Below are 24474 nucleotides of genomic sequence, written 5' to 3' on the forward strand. Positions count from 1 at the left end.
CAGTGACTGTTTCCAACCAATAGAGATAGCAAAGCCTAACCATAAAGACTAAAAATGCCACGTCCGTAGATGGCAGGGCTTTCTATAGAAAAAAGAATACAAGCCACAGGCAAACGGAACTCGTGCCTTAAGCCTCCACTTGACAACGGTCGATATCCGGCTCAGCAAACGAAATGAAATGAAATGTCAACTGCAAATTGAATCAACTTGGGCATAGAATGACCCAAAAAAGGGGCATCCCATAGGCGCAAAAAGGATAACAACCTCAATCCCCAAAAAGAGGTGACCAAAAGCTTGATGTAAATTAAGAACTTGGTGAAAAGTAGAAGGGAAAACCATCTAACAAGTGTTTTGATTATAAAATGTAATGCCTAGAACTAATAAAGAAACAGCCAAATGGGATGCAATCTCAGTCCATGAAAGACGCCCATAATCCCAAGTAATTACCAAATAAAAAGCTTCATAAATAATACAGACCAAAACTTGTAATTAACCAAACTCGATTAACGCGATTTTAAGATTATAAAGTAAGCAAATTAAAAACTCGTAATAACGACAGTGGCAACTAGATGCCATGACCATGACCAATGCTCTTGGGGCTTGTGATCTCCCCCAGAAGTACACCTGCTCCCCCTTTTGCCCATCCTCTTGACGTTTTTGATAAATGACGACGAGTGCGTGGCAGACATCTGGTCGCCAAGCTGCTCGCTCTTAACCCCTTTCACCCGTCGCCAGATGAAAGCGAATGACTGGAAACGAAAATAAATAAATGGCAATGGAATAAAATAAAAAAAAGCGTGGAACGGAACGACGAAACTAAGATCGTTCCGAGGGTCGAAGCTCCCAAACTCCCCCCTTCTTGGCAAGTGAGAGCGTGACAATGTCAACAGAGTGAAAAAGTACAAAGTACATCATGAATAAGCACACAAAACCAGTTAAAGCGTGGCCGAATGGGATTTAGCGCTCTGGCCCTATGAAAGCAAAAGTTGAACAATCCATAAAAAGTAAAAACAATAATTATTGCAACCTCGATGTTGTCTTCTTCGCATTAAATGTGACAAAGATCATTTGCCATTTCCTACAAGTGTCGTGTAATGCACGATTGCTGAGATAGCAAAAACAGTTGAGGGTTTCTATCTGTAGGTAGAGATATTGGAAGTATTCTTCACCAATGCGGAAAGTATAATTTGGCTAATGGAGGTTTCGACTACGCTGCTATCAAGGTGTAGATGAAAGTTGTATTGTAGGCTGATATGAGAATAGAAAACGTATACGATTTTTTGTCTGGACAACTAAGCTCAATGAGAAAGCACACCTGGCTGTAAATATTTTGGTAGCACCTGGAAATATTAAGTTTCCCTCAATTAATTTTGTTGATCAATGAAATCTATACCTGCATATAGTCGTTTATACATTTCTAGTTAAACACATGAACATAACTTACTCAGAAAAACCATTCATTTTATATACCAAGTCCCTTACATTTAGTTAGTTATGATAGCTGGTTTTAAACACGACAACCGTTTAACACTTTTCATTTCTATTACTATTGTAATCGAAAGCGACTTTAAAAATTGCAAACATGGGGCTTCTAAGCCACAAATGACATTACGATTCCATCCTGTAACCCCAATTTCCGTTGGCAAACAAATATTTACACAAATCTCCTGTGGTAATCGCTTTCGTCTGCAAGTTCAAACAGCTCCATTTCACACCCACCCACAGAACTGAAACCATTTTGGCACCCCATTCAAAGTTCAGCATTTGGCGACTTTGAACTTTTAAGGTTTTGCACACACCGGACAGAATATTTCATAATATTTAAAAGGCAGGGAGAATGGAGACGAAATTTTCCATTTACTTGCAATGCAGTTTGCGTTTTTTTCCATATTTTTTTTTTCATTCTCCCCACTAAACAAAACAAACACACGGCTGGGAATATATGGAAAGTAAATGCAACAAATCCGCTTAGAGTGCAAAAAGGCAAAGCTATAGCAATTGCCAAGCTGGCTGGAGAGTAAACTACTCAGTCAGTCACCCACAATTTCCACATTTTCCCCCCAATGTCTGCTGTTTTCCCACTCGAGTCAAGTGCAGTCAAACATTTGAGACGCAAAACGGAAAAAAAAATGGAAAATTTCTGCATTTCCAAGCCCCGCAAAGTGGGTAATTTACGTGTGGCCCAGCCCGACTTGTGCAATCCTCGTGACAGTCACGATGTCTAGAACTGAACTTGGATTGGGTTGGATTGGGTTGCCTGGTCGCTTATCAGCTGATTCACAGCAATTAAACCGCAATTTTCGCACAACACTTGCCTTATCTCCACCCCACAGAGGCACACTTTTAGTTATCAGGCTCTGCGCCATTCATTGATTAGTTTCGCATGAACTTTGTCCCATCATCACTTTTTATTTCAGACTGCGTAGGTGCATTTGTGCATTTAAATTTCATTGTTTGCATGCCTGAATGGTGTTTTTGTCTTTGACAAATTCGAACTTCTCTTGCGACTTAATTAATGCATATTTATCCGAGTGAGTCTGCCCATTTAAACTGTCACACAACTCGTCATTGTTTGTTTGCTTTTAATTGGATCCTGGCGTAATGCAAACATTAGCACTGGACTGATTGAATGTCTGGGCACTAAAAAATGCATATATGTACATATATATTTGTACATAATTCTACACAAAGGTTGGCTTCGAATGTGGAGCACTCTCATAACTGCTGAGTGGACATACATTTTTAATGGCCACTGCAGTGGGGCGCACACAAGTTCAAGGAACTTTAAAACGAATTGTTCCTGATTTAAATAAATTTTGGGCAAGCGGATGCACATTAAATAAATAAAGCGCTGCAAAGTGTTTTTCGTTTTTTTCCAAAAGTTGTAATTTCACAAACAGGCTAGGAAAATTTCATTTGCATTTGACACAGGAAATCAAGTGAGTATAAAATAAAATACACTAAAAGTACATTTAAGACATTTGCTCTTAAATACAGCAACACTGTCGCGATGAGCCTAATTCCTTGCTTGAGAGGGAGGAATCTTTTCCAGATGACGAGGCGTGGATTTGCCAGTGGAGGGGATTTAATTCGACTCATGGTCGCCGATCGCGAGGTCGTTGGCTATGGCATCAATGGGCGACCCATATACTTCGATAGCCCAGACTGCCCATTTCCGGCTATTCGATATCGGGAGGTTAACCCGGAGTTGTGCGCCCTTCGTGAAAAGGAGTTGGACGACTGGAAGAAGCTATCGCTGGATGAGAAGAAACAATTGTACCGCCATAGCTTCTGCCAAACCTATGCAGAATTCCAGCACTTTACGCCCGAATGGAAGCTGTGTCTGGGCGTCGCTTTGTGGGTTGTGGCACTCGGAATCGGCATATCGATATCTATGAAGACCTTGGTCTATAGGAAACTGCCGGATACGTTTGACGATGAGCACCAGTCGGCCCAATTGCGGCGCATTATCCAGCTGCAAATGAACCCCATTACTGGAATATCGTCCAAATGGTGCTACCACGAGAACAAGTGGAAGTAGCACCTCAACACGATGATTTGCCGAAAACTATGTACAGAAACGAAACTAGTAACACACAATCAAACATCATAATCGGTTGCCAACTGATACTAGAAGCCCCCAAATGTTGTAGCAAGTCCACTCTATATAACATCCCAAACATTTAAAATATAGCCAAACCTTGCAAACAACCTGTTGCCATTCGTTTAATCTCGAATGAGTATTTTTAAAATTACCCAAAACATATTCTAAATTAAAAAAGGAGCAGCTACAAACGCAAAACCTCTCTCAAACGTATTGATGAATCATTATCTCCAGCAATAAAATCAAATAAACAAATTCAATTGAGACCCACTTTATCTGAGTCTCCTTATCAAAGAAATTGACCCTGAAATCACCCTGCAATATCAAAAGCCCAAAGTCTAATTATACAGCCATCAGGACGAGCCCGAAAACTGAAAACTTTAACAAGATTTAAATGAGCGTGACAAGCCAATATGATTTATATTCTTTCTAAGCGTTTCCCTTTTAATAATAGTTTCTGTCACCAAGCCCTTATGAAATCCAATCAAATAATTCCCCACGCTCTTATCCCCTTTTAGTTATCCCAATTGCATCCGACTGACAATCCCAAATGCTCCAATTTGCATTCAGCCCGCAGCATTGGCTCAAAATAAGCTTCGATCCACAGAATCCCTTCTCGTCCATTTCAGCTTTTGATTCCTGTCACATCGCAGGTTTCGCAGGGTGTCTTCTGCTTGGGGCAGATTATTGATTTATGGCCACGCGTCGCCTGTCACTGTCAAGATAAAGTGCCACACTGATGTAGAAGTTGAAGTTGCAACTGAAACGCGCAGATGCACGGCGAAAAAATCAGGACTCGGATGTTTTTCAGCTAAAACTGTATTAAGAAAACCGCCGGGAGTGATACGAAACTTTTGATTCATATGTATTATACAAGGCCTTCCTATTACGTAAATTAAAAATGGAAATTTGCAAAGACATATACAAATTTCTTCCTCTGTGATGGATGGATGGATGTATTGCAGCTGGAGAATGCAGACTGAGACTGCAGTCTGTGGGCAGCAGGCGTGACAACTACAAATGCCAGAGGACGGTGGAGACAAAGCCAAGAAAGAAAGGCAGAATCAAAGTTGACTCAACCTTAAGTAGACACTTCACACTTGGCAGGGTCGCCGTCCGTGGGTTCCTCTGTCCCTCTGTCCCCCTGTCCCACCTCCATCCTCTCTCCTCACCAATATAATCCCGCCTCCTTTGGCATTTCCCAGGGTTCTTGGTTGCCCTTGCCGGTACTACTGTACTTTTGCAGAGGCTGCTCTGCAATGGAATGGAAGCCAAAGGAACAACCCTTAGAAATGCAAGCTGGTGCAAAAGCTTAGACACCACAGGACGCGTGCACTGAGAAAAACTGGCATTTATGAAATAGGAATTGATTTGTTAACTTAAAGATACAATTTGCTTCATTGAAAGTTCCTAAATATTTTGTAAGCTGGCTTCTGACTTGTAGGATCAGATCCCTTTTTCTAAAACTTTTTTGCAGTGTACGAAAAGTATGGAAAGCAGGAGGACAAGGAGGTACACATACACACCGGTAACTGCAAGGAAATTGAATGAAAAGCCAGACACAAAACCAAAACAAAGCGAGAAGAGCTTCCCCAATGGGTTTTCAGTTTTCAGTTTACAGTGCGAAAATGGGAGAAAAAGTGAACCGGCGGTTGGAAAAACTTTTGTCATTATGCAGGCAGTGCTTTCTCTAAATTTTCCACCCGCCCTCCGCTTCCTGCCCCCCATCAAACAATTTCCCCTGCCTCGCTTATCTGGTGAATTGTCAAAAACTTTTTGCCATCACTTTTCTCTCGTGTAAAAATAACTGGCCAGAGCAAAGGAACAAAATTCAATAAAACAAAAACATCTCCCTGAAACCATGAAACAAAGCACTGAAAGCACTCCCCATAGAAAAAGAAAAACCCACTCTAATGCAACCCCAAAATAGGCAAATGAAGCCAATAAATGTGTGCCGTGAAGAGCCACCGAAAATTGACAGGGGAAATGTGTGTTTTTAACACGGTTCATTTACCAAATTGGGCCTAATTTTTGTGGTCAGGTCCTGGAAAATGGGGTCAGCTGGAAATAGGGTTTGGCCGGTGGACGGATTACACTGAAACGACTGGGGGTGGTGTCCTAAATTAGCTGGCAATTAATTAGGCAAACAGACGCACCGAACGCAAATCCATAATGTTATAAACATAATATGTCATAAGCAGCCTTATATCTCGCTTTAAGTTTGCGTGTTTTTATTTATTTGGAATGGGTGGTGGGGAGTGCTGAGAATGAACCTTGAAGGTGGCGATGGATGGTGCAATTTACATTGTTCACTAAGCTGGGGTGCAGAGGCGAGTCATGCAACTTTGGAATCTCATTCTCGGCAGCTCTAACTCAACTCTTTTCCTACCTCATTCGATTCAATCTCGCTTCAGTTGCAATTGCAGCCACAGAAGGTTGCAAATTGCATAATTCAGAAACTGCCACAAAGGGTTAAAGCCTTCGACAACGCGACAGAGTATTAAAGTTACAGTAATGTTTTTGTAATGGGATTTAAAACTTGTTAATTAAGAAATTACCAACGTTGCATTACATTATCTTCATATACACAGTGTGGGAAATGGAAGTAATACTCCGTTGTTCAGAGGGTTCTTTGGAGAGCTAAACGCTTGATAGACAGAAGCTCGATGGGATGTCCATACCAAACCTATGTTAATAATGCCCAACGACATTGCCCGCAGGCTCATTAGGTACATATGTATATGTACATATAAATATCGATCGGGGATAAGGAGGCGGCATCTGGAGGAGGAGTGCCTCAAGTGGGGCAGTGTAACCCACCCATTATCGTTGTTGTATGTTATGTGATTTGAAAGCTTCGCCTGCCGCATGTTTTGCCCTCTCTGGTTTTGTGTTTCGGGTTTGTTTCGCCGTGGGTTACACAAACATTTCAAGTTGTTCCACAGGGTTTTTTTTTGTCGGTTGGCTGTCCGGACAAGTGGACAAAGTGGTCCGCAAGTGGTTGCATGGCCATTAGAGAGGTGTGGGTTGAACTCTGGGCGGGAATAGGGGAACACTGGCCCGGTGGACCACTGCAGCTGTGGCCACCTATCAATTATTTAAATGCAACTGGCGTAATCATTGGCATCTCTTGTGGAGCTGTATATAATAATTATATGAACGTTTTCTGGGTGAGTAGAAGTTCGAAACAGTGTCAATATCTTGCAACTACAATATGCAAAGTCTTATTAAATCTTACTATATGGGCAATCGACAGTAAGTCTAATCAAGTTCAAGTTTTTCCTACATGTAATACCACAATTTCTATGCCAAATTTGACCGACGAATCAAACTGCAATCTGGGTTCAGTGAACCCCGTAAAGATCAAATAAAAATCAAGCTCTAAATGGCCACATTAGGCTTAGCTAATATCGCTTTTCCTCAGACAATAAAAGCCGAATGGCCCCAAGCCATGAACGAATCATGATCATTGATCAACCGAAAATCCAAGACCCAAACGCGCACACAGTTTAGATGCCTTATATGGCGGTTCGCCAAACGGCAGTCTCATAAAAAAAGTAGAAAAAATGGATGAATAAATAAAGGCGACATTTTGCGGCGACTGTTAATATCAGTATAGATACTACATATATAGACCTATGGCTATTGTCATTGGTTGCTGTTGGCTATGGGTTTCCATTGAAAAGTCGAGCGAAAATGCCAGAGATCCAAGATCATATGTCCCCAAAAAGTGGCTCCCAAAAGAGTCGTGTGCTAAGCTTGCGCCAAATCAAGTGACGCAAGAGATAAAGTCAGGGGTATCTATATTTTTGGGGGCTACGGGGAATTCCTAAACTTGATTTCGCCAGCTGCGCGTGGGCCCCAAGAAAAAAGATACAAAAACAAACGGAAAAACATACCACTCCAGCGTTCGGAGAGATCTGTGATCTCGATTTCGTTCGATGTAGTTGAGTTTTTGCCGGTCTCTGCATTGCAAAAGTTTTCCATAAATGCGAAAAGTATAATACAATATATCTGCGATTAACATAAAATACAGATTTAAACGAAAACAGTCTCTGACTGCTTCTATAATTAAGAACAATCTCTTGAATTGCTATACTCTTGTATGTCTGCATTTGATTAATTTAATTCACACAAATCTGCGATCTGGATTTCGGTGGAAATAGGTGAGACAAGATTCAGAAGTAAACTTAATAGCATAAATGTGAAGCAATAAATTCAAGCCTTTCAACTTTGGGCATTAGTTTGAAAAGCTAAATGCTCTCATCTGACTAACAGATTAATGTACTTTTAAAGCCCACAGATGTCAAGATTTGCCTTAAACAAAACGTTATAATTTGAAACAATAAATAAAAGTTAAAGCTGTTGGCACATAATCAAGATTAAAACTATTTCATGTTTGATCTATCATCTGAGTTTCTATATGATTGTTTCTTCGATGCAAATCACTTTTTTGAATAACTCGTTGCATTTTCAGGGACATTTAATCCGCTGCAAAAGTTTTTCATAAACGCCAAAATGGTGAAACTATATATTCAAGGGGTAGAGCTAACTTTTGGCCATTCAAAACGATTAGCATAATACCCAGATTTGCATGAAAATTAACGCATTTGAATGTTCAATCTGTCAAACGCTATACGACTTTGGCTGTTTCTTTAATTAAGAATAATTTGTTGAATAACTTTTTGTGCCTGCATTTGACTAATTAAGTTTATGCAAATTGCGCTGGCGTGGGCGAAAGTTTTATGACGCCGGAAAAAATCTGGACATTTTATGAGTTTTAAAGTCGCCGACAAATTGTCGATGGATATGGTGTGGAAATAAAAATTGAAACATTAAAGTGAAGCAACTATAAATAAATATACACAGAAGTCGTAAAACAAAGGCAGGCACTTCTTCTTGTTGTGTTTTTCTCCAAACTCCCCTTATTGTATCTTTTGGGGCGCCCTTCTTTAGCGCACTGGAAAAAATGTTACATCCGGTTTATCATTTTAGAAGTTCCCCTATATTAATAGAATATAATATAGACTACCATTCATTATCCAAATAAATATTATTTCATACAAGGCTTTAAAATTTGATAAGCATCAGATGGCAAATTTTTTCTCGGTGTATTGGGGAATGACATGAAGCGCAACTGTTTCTGCAAGACAATGAAGGAGCAGAAAGAGAGAGAGGAAGAAGAAGACGAAGGAAGAGCCAGAGGGAGAGGGAGTAGAGAATAAGGAGCACAACAGAGGGAAGTCGTTGAAATTAAATACGGTTTGTAACCAGAAATTCCGCAACTAAAAATAAACAAATGAGAAAAAGAAGCGCAGAGCACGCGACGCACAAAGGAGGGTGAAATTGTACCCGCGAAGAGCTGAATTTAACAACAATATAATGTTCTTGGCCTCGCAAGCGATTTTTGATTGAGGAAATAGTGCAAATAGAATTGTGATTTCTGCATATTTGCATAAATGGCGGACACTCGCAGAATTGCAAAACAAAGAACAGCGATAAATAAGACCAAAACAGCGATAGCGAAATTATCAGAAGAAACCCACACATGCAAACAGAACCTAAGACAACAAAAGAAAAACAAAAGTCACTTGCTTTCGTTTTGTTTGGTTTTGTTATGTTATGCTTTTTTATCACCCAGTTTCCATCTCCATCTCCATCTCGCTCCCTCTCTCTCTCTCTGCCTTTTTCTCACCCGATCGCAGTTGCATTTTGCGATCAACGGTTCTTTGGTTGGGGCATACTTCCTGCTCGCTCGCACCAACGCGAAAAGGCTCTGCGAAACCAGTTATTAAAAACCATAAAAAGGAGAACCGTTTAACTGTTTAAGTGTCCAATGTTGGCTTTTTCGCCAGGTGTCTGAAACCCTGCCAGCTGTTGGCCGAAACTATTTTCGTATTTGTTTCGCATTTCTGCAATTTGCAATTGTTTTTTCGGGGTTTTTTTCGCTGTCCTGCTTCTGCGCAGAGGGTGCGAGCAGGATGGCCGGACTCGAACTCACACACACCCTTAAAAATGCCGCTACTCCAAATGCAATTTCATTGTTTTACCGTTGTATTTGCACTAAAATCGGAACCTGAATTTAATGGCGATTTCGTTTCAAAATATTGGCGTAAACTCTGAATTATTTGGCACCCTCACCCCCATTTACATTTCGTATTTTGTTCAACTCCGGCGCAGCTTCGTTTTGCTCTCTATATACAGCTTCTTTGCGTTTTTTTTTTATTAAATTTCTTTGCGCAAAAGGAGTGGCGTTGTCCAGGATTTTTTCACACATACACATGAACCTTATACACATATAGTCGGCGTCTTTTTATTTTCATTTGCACTGTTTTGTACTTTATTTCCGGCACATTTGCTTCTCGCTAAACTCCATTTAGCACTCTTTTGCTGGGATTTACCTTTAAAAAGCTTTTTGTTTAGCCCTTTCGGTATACACAAATCCTTTTTGAAATACTCGCGACCGGGAACACTCGAATATATCCTGTTTCGTTTGACGCTATTCGTTCAATTAAAAAAATCACTCGATCATCATGTGAACTTAGTACCCGCGGCAATTTATACTTATTGTTGATATTTTTGCAGCGGTTAAACTCGCGACGAAAACGCGTCCGGTTCGCATGAATTTCGGGCCGATTTTAGTTTTGCTTTGTTTTTTTAGAGCTGGTACAATAGTGGACGGTTATTCGATACTATCGGTGATGTGCCATGGCGTTATGGGATTTTTCTGCACGGCTGCAAATGCGGCCACACTAATCATGTTCATTTAATCGAATATTCAAATGTTTTCGATCAATCGGCGCGGCATTTCAAAAAGTGTGTGTTCTGAATTACAAAAGCCTATTTAATAAATGCTCCAGTCTTACTTAATAAATCAGAATCAATTTTGATTTGAAAAAAGATTAAAAATTCAAGCAAGTTTTTAACTTTATATGGATATTAAATAAATATTTAAAGCAATTATAATAAATATCTAGTATTCTCTTTAGTAGTTTCACTTGGAGGGCTTGTGTAAAATCATGTAAGGTGATAGCAAAGACTCAAACCATTGCGAGACCCTCTACATTTATGTAAAAATTGTGAGGTGTCGTTTGTTAACTCAAGCAATCCAATGAAAAGTTTAGAAAAGTTATTTTCGAGACCAACCCTGAAAGAAAATGCAGATCTTTTGTTGTATTTTTGTTTTTTAATTTTGAGATTATATATATATAATAATTAGATTTACATTCATTTCTGTACCATTTTACTTGTTTTATTTTAGAAATAAAGTAAGCATTTATTACTAATTCTTTTATTCTTTTTTTGTTGTTTTAGATGTGCATTTTAGTGCACTTATCTTTCCATTTTGCTTGGATGAACATTACTAAATACGGGGCGTACAATCATTTCATAACACAAAAACAAACAATATTTTAAATATACTTCTTCATGAGACTTTTTTCGTGTGGAAGAGAAGGAGTGGGGCGAAATCACGCAAACAACATAAAATAAGGCAGAATTAGTGTTCATTGGGGGCTTAAATGTGCGCCAGTTGGGGACGAGGTTCTATATGCACTCGATATAGAGATATTGCAACGTGACCACTTTTGATATTGAAGCTAGTAAAAACACAAAGAAATGCACACAGTACAACAAGCGGAGATGGAGAGATGGTTATCAATTTTAACATGCTACGATTTATAGAATTTTGGTTTAATTTCCCTCCTCGATTCGTTCATCCGTTATTTTTGCTTTTGTTTTCATCATTCTCTTGGCTCTGTATAAAAGTTCAGTAAAAAATGCAGCTTAACTAGGTTCTCGTTTTGTAATTCCCTCCAATTTTTGTTATTAAGGTAGCTCTCCTCGCAAACGTCATGGTGCGTTTATATATTTCCGTTGGATATCCTCAATTGTTGCAAGCTTGCTTGGATTTGTGTTGCTTTCGCTTTCGCATTCGCTTACGGCTTTATTTTACATTAATCAATTATTTACTTGTTTATCACTTAGTTTTTACAATGGCGTTTTATGTGGGTTTTGTTTTGTTTGCTTTGCTTCGCTTCGATTTCCATTTGCATTTGCATTTCCATAAAATGTATAAATTTCCTTAGCTCTCTCCACTAACACGTATTTATCAGAAACGCACAAATAAATTCTATTTGATAATATCAAGAACAAAAACTAACTGCATATATTTTCTTCTATATTTTCGGCTTTGTGCTGAAAATTCGATATACTTGTATGTTTTGCGGGCATATGCTGCGCTGGTGGCTTTCAACTTAAGTTTAACTTGTAAGCGAAATCATACACAATTGTGAAACGACATTTGAAATGAATCTGAATCTGAATCGTGTGTGCTGAGTGTTCAGTTATGTAACGTTAATATACATACATCGAAAGGATGGAGGATACGAATTGCTTTAATTGCGATTTTTTCTGACCAGATCTGACAAAAAACCTCGACGAGTGAGCTTGAAATGTTCTTTTCTAAATATTAAGTAGATTATTTTATATATATATATATATATAGGCTCGTGTTGATCGAGTTTTCTTAGCACATTTACTAATTGAAACGTTGTCGTGGTGAATTTCATAAGCACAAGTTCATGACCTCGGGTTGTTGGTATGTTGTTGAGTGTTGTTGTTGTTGGTGTGTTTGTTTAGGATATCTCACTTAATCGTTATGCACTCTTCACTTAAATCAGCTAATTATCTTTTATGTGTTCGCGTTAGATACTTTCATTTTCGTTTTCCTTTTGTGGTAAAATAAGAAGAAAATGTTTATGGGTTGATTTTGTTGCCGGTTGAGCAAATCGATCGCTGGGCGTCGATCGAAGGCTGCCTGCCAAGATCATCGATCGTCGATTGGATTGGTTTGGATTCGATTACCAATTGGCCATGCCCGGCTTGTTGAGCGTCATAAAGTAGATTTGACACGATGAAGCACCTTTGGCACTGCTGAAGAATACTTTGTCGTTTCGCTCGCAAAGGAATTTCAAACGCTGCGCCTTTTTGTGCATGAACACACCATCCAAATGGCCGCTCTCAACGGAACGTATCTGTAATATGGGGGAAAAAGCCATTAAAATAATTACTCGAGGTCCCAAGAGCAGGCTCACTCACCTCTATTGCTTTATTGCCCCAGCCCATGATTTGTCCAGTGCCAATGTAGGCCACCGAGGTGGGCATCTCGCCCCACTAAAAGGGAATAAAAAAGTGTATTAACACGCTGGCCAACTTAATAGGTGGGAGCATTCCCCAATGACTTGCCTGCAGTACAATGTTCTTGGAAACGCGGCCCACTGTGTTCACATAGACGCCCTCATTGTCGTAGCACAGCAGCAATTGCATGCCATTTGAGTTGGGAAGCGCCACAATACAATGCGGAATGATTGCACCCTGAGTCTGCAGAAGTAATAATTATTGAGTAATCAATTACGACACTTTGAATCAGGCCAACTTACATGCTTGGGAAGATAGATATCGTATACTTCAGCTGAATCTAAATCAACCGCATGGAAACCCTCGGCGGAGCCATAGATCACCTTCAGTCTCGACTGATCCTCAATGGTGAGATCGACCAAAAGCGGGCGATGTTCCAGTTCACCAAAATTCTACGAAATGAAAACCATGACAACTGAGCACTTTCTTTAAACTTATGTAGAAGAAGGGGGACCCACCTTAAATGCCATAAATTTGTGATATGGTTTGGGAGCCCATGCATAAATTTCAATAGAGTCTTTTAATGCAATCACTAGGAACTTAATCCTCTCGTATTTGACAATCTTAAAATGTACAGCACCTTGCAGATCACCCACGTTAATCCAACCGTTCCGACGCTCCACTTGCTGTAGTTGAAATCATAATGAATTAGCAGTCGAATGGATGATTTGGCAATTTTACAATTTAAAACTCACATCGGAGAGTCCGTCGGTGCGCAAGATCTTCGACTTTAGCCAGGACAAGTAGTAGACGCGCACTCGGTTCTTCTTGCCGGATATGGTGACCAATATGTTCTGGCCCTCTAGCACCTCCATTTGCTGGAAACGGCGTCGCGAGATAAGCTGGTACACCTGTGGCAACATAATGGTGCATTTTAGAAGGGAACTTGATTTTATTTGCAACTAATCACTCACCTTGCCCTGGCCAGATCGATCTAGCAGCATTAAACCATTCTCCGTTCCAATCAGCAGATTGACGCCCCACAGCGCTGCGCACAGGATCTCCGAGTTGAAGCGCTTCTTATACTTACGGATCTCGGGCGTATCGTTGGCCGCCTCGTGGGAAGTGGGCGTTACGTTGACATTGACGTGCGACTCCCGTCGCGAGGGACCAGAGCCGCCGGCCCCGAAGCCAAAGGTCAGGAAACTGCGCTGCTTCTGTTGCAGGGCGTAGGCGTGCGGTGGCAGCGGATTGGAGATCGAGGGCGAGGACGTCAAGGAGCAGGGCGTCAGGTGGTGCAGGTTCGCGGAGGAGGAAGAAGCAGATTTGTGCAAGAGATTAGTAATACTGCTGGAGGAGCGCGTCTTGCTGATCGAATTCTTGGGCGAATTCTGGCGCGAATTCGAGGACGAGGAGGCGAGCGATATCGTCGATTGAGGCGAGTGATTGCTGCTGATAATCACCCCGCCCACAACGGTACCGCCCCCCAAACCGAGACCACCGCCGCCGCTTCCGCTGCTGGCGATAAACGATTTCGATGGCGTGGAATGCACGGAAGAGCTGATGGCCGCTTGATACTGCTTAATCGATAACACAGTTCGATTGTTTCAGTTATAGATATATTAATTTATTTATGTATGTTATCGATTGTTCATCATCCATACGTTTCGATTATGGCAGTTCAATGTTTTCATTATGTTTATATTTCATTCGATTATTTCGATAGTTTATTGTTTATCAATGGATTTCATTGGTTTGGATTTCATTGATATTCGATATTTTTACGTTTTTGTATGTAGAAAGAAAAGAAAAATAGAAAAGTGCAGAAAAATTAATTAGTCTTAAGATGTCAACTAAAAATAAGATAAATTAAATAATATACCATGCTGGGATTGGGTGTGTGCTTCGGTTTATGTGAGCATAGGGAGCATTACAAGTGTTTTGTGTGCTTATAAGTGTTGTGTGTGGATGCTTAGACTAACAAATGAAAATATAGCCGAAACTCAGACCATGTTAACAGTGGTAAAAAGGCGGAAGTGTGTTAAGATTAAACCAAAAGAAATTAAAAATCAATTTGTGATTAATCTTTCCCCAGAGGCCTTTGGTAAAAAGAAGAAACCTTTTAAAAATATGTTGTGTTTTGATAATATTTTGGAAGCATTTCTCCCAGTGTGTGTTGTATGTGAATGTGTGTAATGTGTATAGTAGACGAAACGTTAGCCACAAAAGATTGGCTGCTATACAACGCAAAAAAGACATAGGGAATACAAAAGTTGAAATTTAAATAAGTATATATACATTTATTTGATTGACAGAATAACACTGAAAGGTGTTCCTGGAGTTGGGAAAAGTTGTGGAGATGTGCAATAATTATTTTTCAGATTTCCATGTCCTTTAAAGAAAACTTAGCTATACACGTACAGATTATATGGCACATTATGAAAATGTGATGAAAAATCATAAGATGGAGAAAATTAGAGCTATACACAAACGTATTTTCTTGTTTTGGTAGTTGTTTATTGGGTTGTTGTTGGTTTTTTTTTTTTAAGAGAGCAAATTATACAAAATAAAGAGCATTTTGTCGGTGGGGGGACTATTCGTTCATACTTACTATTGTAATGTTTTGATTGTTTGTTTTTGATTGGTAATTTGTAAATTGTTAGAATATATCGTAGTGGCCATCAGCTCAAACGTTGCGGAAAGACAAAGCACAATTAAGAAGAAGAAATTTGTTTAAACGTTTTGGATCTTTACTTTTTGATGTGTTTGATAAATCATTTTTACTCAGTCATGCACTTGGTGAGAGCTTCATACGAGCATGCAAGTTACTTTGTATTTTCAAAATTTCTCGACCAATTTTCATTGTTTACCCTTCTCGTAATTAACTTTGCTCCACGTCAAAGAGATAAGTTTATGCTAAAGATGTTCTATATCTTAGGGATTAGTCACATACATATTAAGGGTTAGGAATGGGGTAAAAAAATGACAAAATAAAAAATTCTAAAAAACTGTATTCCAAAAAAAAGCAGCTACCAAATATAATTTACTTCTAAGCAAAAACCTTCATTTCGCGGACTTGAATATTTTTGTTTATGTTAGTAAAATTCCCTTGATCGAAAGTGTTCTGATTCACTGGTTATTAAATACGACTCAAGGTGGAATTGTAAAATTAATGACTGATAATGGACTTGTTTATGATTCTGTTATCAAACCGGAAGAACTTCAAATATTATTTTCTTAGCCATGATTCCTAGCAGAGATAATGGGCATGAATCGGCCTGAACGAGATATATTATCACAATAAATAAACTCAACGTGGACACAAGGGTTACGAACAAAAAACACAATGAAAAATCGATTAAAACGAAAAACACAGGAGGACGTGGTGGAGTATTTATTGGGCACATTACTTACCTCCTCACTGGATGATTTATCATGGCGCGGTGGCGTTGCCGGCGACGCCTGGCTGAGTAGATCCGGCAGGACGCTGCTGGTCCTTGTCCCAGGAGTTCCCAATCCAGTGCCATCGGCGCCCACGCCGCTGCTGCCGCCGCCTCCTCCGCCGCCGCCGCCGCCGCCTCCTCGATTCTGTGCGAAAACACATGGTACAGAGTACAGAGTTAGCATATCGAATAAATGCAGGCTCTCAAACAATTGCAATGGAATTAGAGTGAAAAATGGGATTATAGAATGTCTTGGGGGGAAAGAAAGTAGGAGAAACAGAAATAACAACGAAATGAGTCAAATAACGTACAAAAGAGATTCAAGAGCAGCAGCACAAAATAAATGAATGCCAATGAGACACTTTGAGGTTGCCTAATGATGACCCCTCCACTACTAAGCCTCGACTTTAGCCGCATATGGATTTACAGTAGGTACAGGTATATAGACAGAATTGTGGGTGCTGGGTGTGTGTATCCTTTTATACAGAGCTTAAACACTATAACATTTAGGTATCGAGTCCGCTGAGTTCCTCAAAATTGTTTTAAAGCTAACACTAAACACTTATTCTAAATTAGCAACATTTCAGTTTCAGCACAGCAGGCAAAACGTGACTCAAGTTGCAAAAACAATCTCTCAGACGGGGCGGTGTATTGTTTATGTTTCTTAATAAACTTTTACTCTTGCATACCAAACCAGCAAACTTTTTTAATTGATTTCGAGTTTGTCATTGTTCAGAGAAAAGCTTTAAAACAATTTTGAGCGAAAGCAGTAGAGTTTACAGATGATACAGAGCATTCCAATTTACAGAGTTACTAGAGGCAGCCAGTAGAGATTTATTTAATAAATAGCACTAGTAGAAGCTATTACAAATCTAAAAACAAGTGTATACTAAATTTCGGTTTTTATTTGCGTATAGTTCAATATTTTATGCCGTCTCAAAGAAGCAATTAAACCCAAATACGTTAAGATTTCATTATTTAACTAATTTAAATTGGTTTTACTGTTTTTAAGTGATCCCTGAGCTGCCTAAAATACCAAAAATTCAATCATAAAACTTTATCGACACCGTATTATTAACATTTAAACAGGAAGTTGAGAATAGCTTTAACCTGCACTACGGGTATTAACTGATCTCATTAGCATTCGATACTTTTGCCTCTTTTCGGGGTTTAGGATACAGATTAGTTTATATACAGATTAGTTTACCGATCTCGATTGTTTACCGGTTATTTGCATTTGTTAATCAGTGTTCTTAAGCATATTAGATAGTCTTAATTAAGGTTGCGGTTAGCTTAGGTCCTAAAATGGCGTGGGCTCTGAGTGATTTTGAAAGTATACAAAACAAATGAGAATGCAATAACGAATCGAGCATAAAACCAAATAAAACCAAACATGCTCAAGCAATGAAAAGTAGAAAAACACATCTTTTAGCTTTCCCCTAAATGTATTACACATTTCCAGCAGTTTTTCGATTAGCAACAATGGGTGTGTATTGTTTTAATATTTGATTTACGAGCTATTAGTTGAAAGTGCGTGTGTGTGGATGTGGTGAGTATGGATATAGCGAGCCAAATGGTAAATTTCAGCCTTTTTTGGTAGTTCGGGTTTGGTTTACTTTTCTGGCGCCAAGACAAAACACAATTTAATGGAGTAATTATGTTTGCAATATTCTGTTTTTTTGGTGAGTTATGTTCGCAGCATTTTTGAATAAATGTTTGCCTCTCTGTTGATTTGCTTGTTTGGTGCGAGCTGAGAGCGTTTACCTGCTGCTGCTGTTGCTGCTGCAGTTGCTGCTGCTGCTGTTGCTGCTGCAGTTGCTGCTGTCTTTGGGCGCGAACGGCAGCATTTTGCAGCACAATGACGGATTCAGTCTTTTCGCGACGCGGTCGCAGGAAGTGAAAGTTGCCCAGGGACTTGGAGGTCTTTGGAGCAGCTCCCTTGGTGGCAGTGGTTGTGGCTGCAGTTGATCCTGGCTTGGCACTGGCAGTGGCAGTGGCAGTTCCTGCTGCAGCTGCTCCTGGCGTTCCGGGCAGGGCATTCTCCTTGCTCTTACTGCTGATGCTGCTGTTGTAAATGCTGTTCCTTTGGTACACAGCGCTGGACCTCTGCAGTGCCTGTGCTGAGGGAGATCCCGCTGTGGATCCAGATGCAGTGGAACCACTGAATACGGCCGAGTATCTCTTGGCCAACGGGAAGAAGTCCGAGTTCTCGCGTCGAAAACCGCGCTCAAAATTCATCGGCAGTCGGGAGTCCGAATCCTGGCGCTTATGCTCTGCGGAATTGGAGCTACCACTTGCACTTCCTGATCCCGATCCAGATCCCGATCCCGATCCGGAGCCGGATCCTGATCCTTGTTCTTTGGCAATACTTTGGCTGGCACTTGGTTCGGCCTTCAGCGGCTGATAGCCCCTGGGAACTGGTCTGGTGATGGCCTCCGCCACACTGGCCCTCTGGAGCTTCGTGTCCACCTTCAGCGTGCTCAGCTGGGAGCTGCGGCTCAGGCTGGCAGTGGTAGTGGGACTACCCCGTCCACTGCCCCTTGGACCGTTGGCGTTCTTGGGGAAGAAGCGATCAAAGTCCCAGTCTCTCAGCAAATTGGATTCATCGCCGCGACGCGACGGGGTCACATTGGCCTGCGATGTGGAGGCGGACTTTTGCAGGCGGTTTATGTTCTGCTCTAGTTTCTATTGGGGATTTCAGGTTCAGGGAGGAGTAGTAGTAGTTGTTGTTGTTGTAGTAAGTACGCAGCAAGAGAAGAATGGTGTTAGGTTGGTCTGTTTTTTAATACTTAGAGGCATCTAAATATCGATTAAAAGAGAGCTTGGTTCGTCCCCACCCACCACAGCATGGAAAGTTTTTCATGAATTCTGCTCTTAATTCCGGTAGGTTACTAGAATACACAAGGTTTCATATATATATTTCTGATCAGTTGTCTCAGAAATATATGTACCAGCCCAGGTATTCGAGAGATATAATATGTATATGGGGTGTGTGTGCAAATGTGCATATATAGTCGTAGTCATGTATGTACAATAGATCGTGTCAACATTCTATGCACCAGTGCATTAATGTTTATATAGATGCAACATCACACATGGCTCAATCAAAATATACAAAATGTTGGTAACGAAAATTTTGGAAAATAAATTTGTACAAAGAAAGAAAAATTCACGAAAAAGATTTCACACTGCTTGCGCCATTAAATAACTATTAAAAAATATATATGTGTTTATATCAAATCAAGATTAATGCAAATTCATATAAATTTAGTAGGAAAATCAAATAATATTTTAAGCTAGTCTAAGTAACTCTTTAATTTAGAGAACCACAACCAGGTTGAACTTAGTTTATATTATCCGTTTTTGATTAAGTTGTAATCGTAGGTTCTTTTGTTCGGGTTGGCAGACCTCTAACCCAGCAAAAGCTAGTTTACAATTTGTACAATTTGTATTGTCACCGATTCACAATGCAATGCAATCCTGAAGCTCATTCTGCCTAGCCCTCACTAATGGCATCTCATCGGTGGTAAAAATCAAAACTAATAACTAAACTAAAACGAAGATTCGTACTCATATGTAAGGATACATGTAGAAGCTGGGCTCTGAGGAGGTGGGTGCAACTTACGCGCTTCATGATCAAAGTCCGATCGCCGGCCTGATCGTCGTCGTCGGGCGTGGGCGGCAGTGGGCGGTTGGGCGGTCCACCGCTGCCGTGACTCAAGGGCGTTGTCGTATTGGCGTCCTCCGAGACGGGTCCCAAGCCGGGCCTATATGAGAATTCGGGTCTGAACGTAACGAAAACCAAAAAGCCAAAAACAAATCGAAAACAAAAAAAGGGGCGGCAAATCGTCGTTGACAATGGACATGGAAATGAAATGGGAGTGGCAGTGGAGGTGGAGGTGGAAGGGTGTAGGTGTAGGTGGGCGGGTAATCAATGAGGTGTTTAAATAAGTGAGAGACAAGAATGTTGTGAAGTGGGGTTAGTATCAATAGAGAGATGATGTGTTGCTTCTAATCAGGGACCGCAAATAGATTGTGTTATACAAGTATTACGAGTATTTGAATTGAAATATATTGATTGAGATCAATAGCTAACAGGCATCTGCACTTGCGGTCCCCGTCGACTGAATCTTGATAGTGAACTACTTGGTTGCATCTTCGATTTGTGGAATTTTGCTGCAAACTGTCACGCCCCTTCTTTGTGGTCGTACTTACAGTGGCTTGGGCGGATCACTGGCCAGTAGGGTACCATCGTTCCTGGCCCGATCGTTGGGCTCATCCGGCTCGCTGTCCGAATCGCTGCTGTCCAAGGGATCCAGTGGATTCACCGGCTGGCCCAGATGATTGTTCGACTGCTGCGGCAGAGCGGCGGCCGGCTTGGACGAGCCGCCGCCTCCGGATGCCGATCCCCCGGAGGAGGACAGGCCGCTCGACTGGCGATTGTTGCGAGGCGGCGCCTCCGGCTGCGCCTGCTGCTGGGATCCCTGGCCACCGGCGGCCGTCTGCGGCTGTGGCTGTTGGGAGAAGACCACGCCCAATTCACTTAATTGTGCTGCTAACACATCCAACTGATCCTACAGTTTTACAATACATTTTTTTTGTTTTTCGTTTGTTGTTTTCGTTTCAGGGGCAGGAGGATTTGTGTGTATGTGTGTGTGTGTGTAGTTGGTTGTGTGTATTTTGTTGGGTGTGTGTTGAATTGCACATGATACCACAGTTTTTCGGGTTTTCGATTCATTTCGAGGGGGTTGGGAACGAAAAGTAAGAGAGCATTAGATTGGATTTTCCTCCGACACGGTACTTATAGATAAAAAAAACGATCAAACGATCACGCCAGGCAAAAAGGTGTTTTGGATCCAGCAGAGCATTACATAGAATCGGTTAGAAAGCTCGGTTGTTAGTCTTTATCTACGTTAGTTGGATGTAATGTTCCGTTTCGGCCGAAACAGCATTAGAAACGCATCAATCACACAGGAAACTCTATGCTCCAGGTATCAATCTACTTGGGGGTTAGTCAAATCGCTTGAGTTATGGAAACTTGGCGCTGTGGAAGCTTAGTTCAAAAGTGGCACGTGCAATAGGTGTTGGTTTTGGGGTTCGAGAGTTACAATAGGGTTTTTGTGTACCTCCGTGTTGGAAATTTTGACTAAGGTCCAAAAGGGGGGTTTCTGGGGGTTACGCAATATGGAAAACAATCAATGAAGAGTGCGTTCCTGAAGTTATATGTTAGTTCGAAACCAGTTATCTCATTTATCAAAAGGCGGAACTTCTGAAACGCACTCCATTCTCAAATGTATGCAAACTTTATAGGAAACTCAAGCAGTAAACGAAACAGAAAAGATGCGACAGGCTTCAACTGAAAATCGTAGGACATACCTCAGGTCTCCTTGGTGGTAACTGTTGTTTTTGTAGTTTTAGTAGTAGTAGTAGTCGTGATTGTTGTTGTGTTTGATAATATCAAGTGTTTGTTTTGTTGTAGGCGTAATCGTGTGCGGTTCGAAAATCATACGTTGGTTTAACGGCGCAACGGGATGATGTACACATGAGTCAAATCATAAATCGACAGATATTGCGCATATGGTATATACGGGTTTATCAATGCATATTTGTATACGGTATTTATATATATATTTATATATATTAAGAGATTATGTAGGCGCACATAACATGAAAATAAAAGAGATATAAATTAGGATAAGATATGGCATGGTATCGACTTTTACATGGTTTACATATGGGTTAAACTAAAAACTAACTACAACGAGGGCGGGTGGGTTTACAAATTACGGGGCACAGATGGAGCCTCCTTGGACACATTTCACAACTATAAGCTGGTGCTATGCTTTCTCGACTGCCAGTCATTGCCCTGGCCCTGGAGACCTCCCCATGAGATCGGATTACCCGATTGCCGCCACATCGGCCCTGCCCTTTCGCTGTTAATCTACGCCCGATACGCACCGATGGCTTGAAGTTATTCTGCGAGTTGCGCTGCTGTTGCTGCGGCGTCTGTCCCGCCGGCTCGCCGCACTTGGGGGTCGGTGGCAATGGCCGATTGGCGTGCGGCGGATCCGGCACCACGATCAGGCGCTGTGGCGGCCGTGCCGGCGGACCCGGCTCCTCAACCTGCTGGCGCTGTAAACAAAACAGTTGCAGTGGTTTCATTTAATCAGCGTAATGTGTAAACCAAGGCCACATTCATGGCCATCTCCTTACCGATGGCGGTTTTGGCTGCCGATTGGCCTGCGGCTGCTGGGCCTGCGCCTGCTGCTGGGCGGCCTGCTGAGCCTGTTGTGCTGCATGGGCCGCCGCTGCTGCCGCCGCCGCAGCCTGCTGTTGCTGCTGCTGGAGTTGCGCCTGAGCCTGGGCAGCGGCATGGGCGGCAGCCGCCTGGGCCTGCGCCTGGGCCATCAGGTGATGCTGCTGCTGCTGCTCGGCGGCCAGGCGACCCTCCTGGATCTGCTGGAAGTTGCGGCGCAACGTATCGCCGCCTGGTGCCTGGACAATCGAGCTGTGCTCACCGGCCAGCTGCGGTTCGTCGTCGTCGTTGTCGGAGCCCGAGTAGCGATAGTCCTCGCGCTCCTTCTCCTGCTTGCGCTTCTTGCAGCGATCGATGTGGTCCTTCAGTTGGATGCGCACCTGGCGATCTGTGGGCTGGTCCTTGATGAAGCCGTGCTTCAGCAGGTTCTCGGTGTAAGGCCGCTGGTGATAGTCCTTAACTGTTGATTGAACATTACGTTTAGTTATGAATCTTACAGGATTATACTAAGTGAAATCGCATGAGTCAAAAAGCCCGCATTATTGAACAAGAGTTTCTTGCTACCATACAAGCAGATGACTCACCTAGCACCGTGTCAATAAAGCCGTGGAACTTCTTGGACCACTTCTTCGATTTGAGCCTGGGTGGCGAGTTGCGCGGAATCAGGAAGAGGGCGCGCATCGGATGCAGATCGCAGAGCGGGGGCTGTGACTCAGCCATCTCCAGGGCGGTGATGCCCAGCGACCACAGGTCGGAGCGATTGTCGTACGTGGCGTCGGGATTCTCGTCGCAGGCAATGACCTCGGGGGCCATCCAGTAGGGAGTACCTATGGGGCGAGAGGGGGACAAGCGGAGGAAACAAGCCAGTTTAGCAGGTAGGATCGATGGTGGCAGGTGACTCATTTAGCTCACCGATGAATGTGTTGCGCCGGCCTATCGTGCGATCCAGCTGGGCGGACACACCAAAGTCCACCAGCTTCACCTCGGCATTGTCGGTGAGGAGCACATTCTGCCCCTTGATGTCGCGATGGATGACTTTGTTCGAGTGCAGGTAGCTAAGGCCCCGCAGGATCTCGCGGCAGATGTAGGCGATCCACTCCTCCTTCAGGCTCTGACCCTTGGTGGACTTGACCAGATCCGTCACCGATCCAGCACCACAGTACTCCATCACCAGCCATAACTGATCGTCCTTCCCAGGCGGCGACTTCTTGATGAAGGCTCCGTAGTAGGTGGCGATGTTGCGGTGATTCGAGTATTTCTTTAGCACATTGATCTCCAGCTTGATCTCCTCCTCTTCGTCCTCGGTGACGTCCATCACCTTTATGGCAGCCAATTGACCAGTCTTCGTGTGACGGCCCTGCAAATAGGAATGCAAAAATTTCCATGTTTAAGGCAAAGTCTTGATAAGAACGTTACTAAACATTAAAATTTTAAGCGAAATGTTTTCGGCATTGTTCATGTTTAAATCTTATTTTTCAATGTGTGAAATCTCTGAATAAAGAGGCCAAGTGACGAATGGTAAATTTATATTACCCGTCACATAGTCATCCCCAAAAAAGCGGGTTAGGAATTCATTGACACATCAACGTGTTTTTTGCACTGTCTGACAATTTAAATAACATTTGCTTATTTGTAAATGAAAGAGTTTGGCTATTATTTGCTTAGGTATATCGCTATTCGTATTCTTCGAATGCGGAAATTATACCCATGAATAATTTAAACTATTTAAAAACACTCAAGTCCCAAGAACCCGAACCGATTTGCTCTTGAGCACCGGCCATGATCGAGGTCAGGCCTGGGTTTGCGTTTACAGAACTGGGCTCGGTTCATTGCGGCATTGAGGCTGTTTAATGCACTTCAGCACCCTCCATTATGCCGTCGACGACAACAAGACGATGGCGATGGCGATGACGATGACGCTGGCGACGACCATGGAGGCGTTGGCTAGTGCAGCGCTGTATATATTCTATATATTTTATATGGTCTGTGGGTCTGGTCCCTCCCCCGCATTCCCGCCAGTCGTCCACAAAGTG

General features: G+C 42.0%; 3 protein-coding genes across 17 annotated transcripts in view; 1 reads left to right on the forward strand and 2 right to left on the reverse strand.

Annotated features, from left to right (window-relative positions):
• Positions 1-10306, reverse strand: part of LOC6546240 — a 49580-nt gene extending 39274 nt beyond the window's left edge. For all 5 annotated transcript variants that reach the window (XM_015157991.2, XM_026977818.1, XM_015157995.2 and 2 more), the window contains exon 1: positions 10006-10306. The gene's annotated coding sequence lies outside the window, so the exon portion shown is untranslated. The remainder of the gene's footprint in view (positions 1-10005) is intronic.
• On the forward strand, positions 2967-3864 carry LOC6546241. Its single transcript, XM_001971252.3, has one exon. It carries the CDS (start codon positions 3011-3013, stop codon positions 3539-3541), a length of 531 nt encoding a protein of 176 aa, XP_001971288.1. The 5' UTR covers positions 2967-3010; the 3' UTR covers positions 3542-3864.
• Positions 10307-11356: 1050 nt separating the features above from the next.
• Positions 11357-24474, reverse strand: part of LOC6546242 (serine/threonine-protein kinase mig-15) — a 31428-nt gene continuing 18310 nt past the window's right edge. For 2 of the 11 annotated variants that reach the window (XM_026977961.1, XM_026977960.1), the window contains exons 4-18: positions 23354-23798; positions 23026-23268; positions 22399-22901; positions 22144-22317; positions 21562-21582; positions 20401-20759; positions 19811-19970; positions 16157-16330; positions 13717-14322; positions 13498-13653; positions 13261-13428; positions 13045-13194; positions 12851-12985; positions 12704-12778; positions 11357-12639 (exon numbers count right to left, since the gene is read on the reverse strand). In XM_026977961.1, coding sequence (XP_026833762.1) covers positions 12466-12639; positions 12704-12778; positions 12851-12985; positions 13045-13194; positions 13261-13428; positions 13498-13653; positions 13717-14322; positions 16157-16330; positions 19811-19970; positions 20401-20759; positions 21562-21582; positions 22144-22317; positions 22399-22901; positions 23026-23268; positions 23354-23798 — 3543 coding nt within the window. In that variant the 3' untranslated portion in view covers positions 11357-12465. Of the gene's footprint in view, positions 12640-12703; positions 12779-12850; positions 12986-13044; positions 13195-13260; positions 13429-13497; positions 13654-13716; positions 14323-16156; positions 16331-16355; positions 18871-19810; positions 19971-20400; positions 20760-21561; positions 21583-22143; positions 22318-22398; positions 22902-23025; positions 23269-23353; positions 23799-24474 lie in introns of those variants that run through there. The other 9 variants (XM_001971253.3, XM_026977964.1, XM_015157987.2 and 6 more) reach the window with 9 other exon arrangements.

Source organism: Drosophila erecta, unplaced genomic scaffold (assembly GCF_003286155.1).
Source record: "Drosophila erecta strain 14021-0224.00,06,07 unplaced genomic scaffold, DereRS2 tig00000021-arrow-pilon, whole genome shotgun sequence".
NCBI classification, from domain to species: Eukaryota; Metazoa; Arthropoda; class Insecta; order Diptera; family Drosophilidae; genus Drosophila; species Drosophila erecta.

Bases quoted from the DNA above. Each gene is read 5' to 3' on its own strand.
- LOC6546241 (XM_001971252.3), top strand. From the start codon at position 3,011: ATGAGCCTAATTCCTTGCTTGAGAGGGAGGAATCTTTTCCAGATGACG.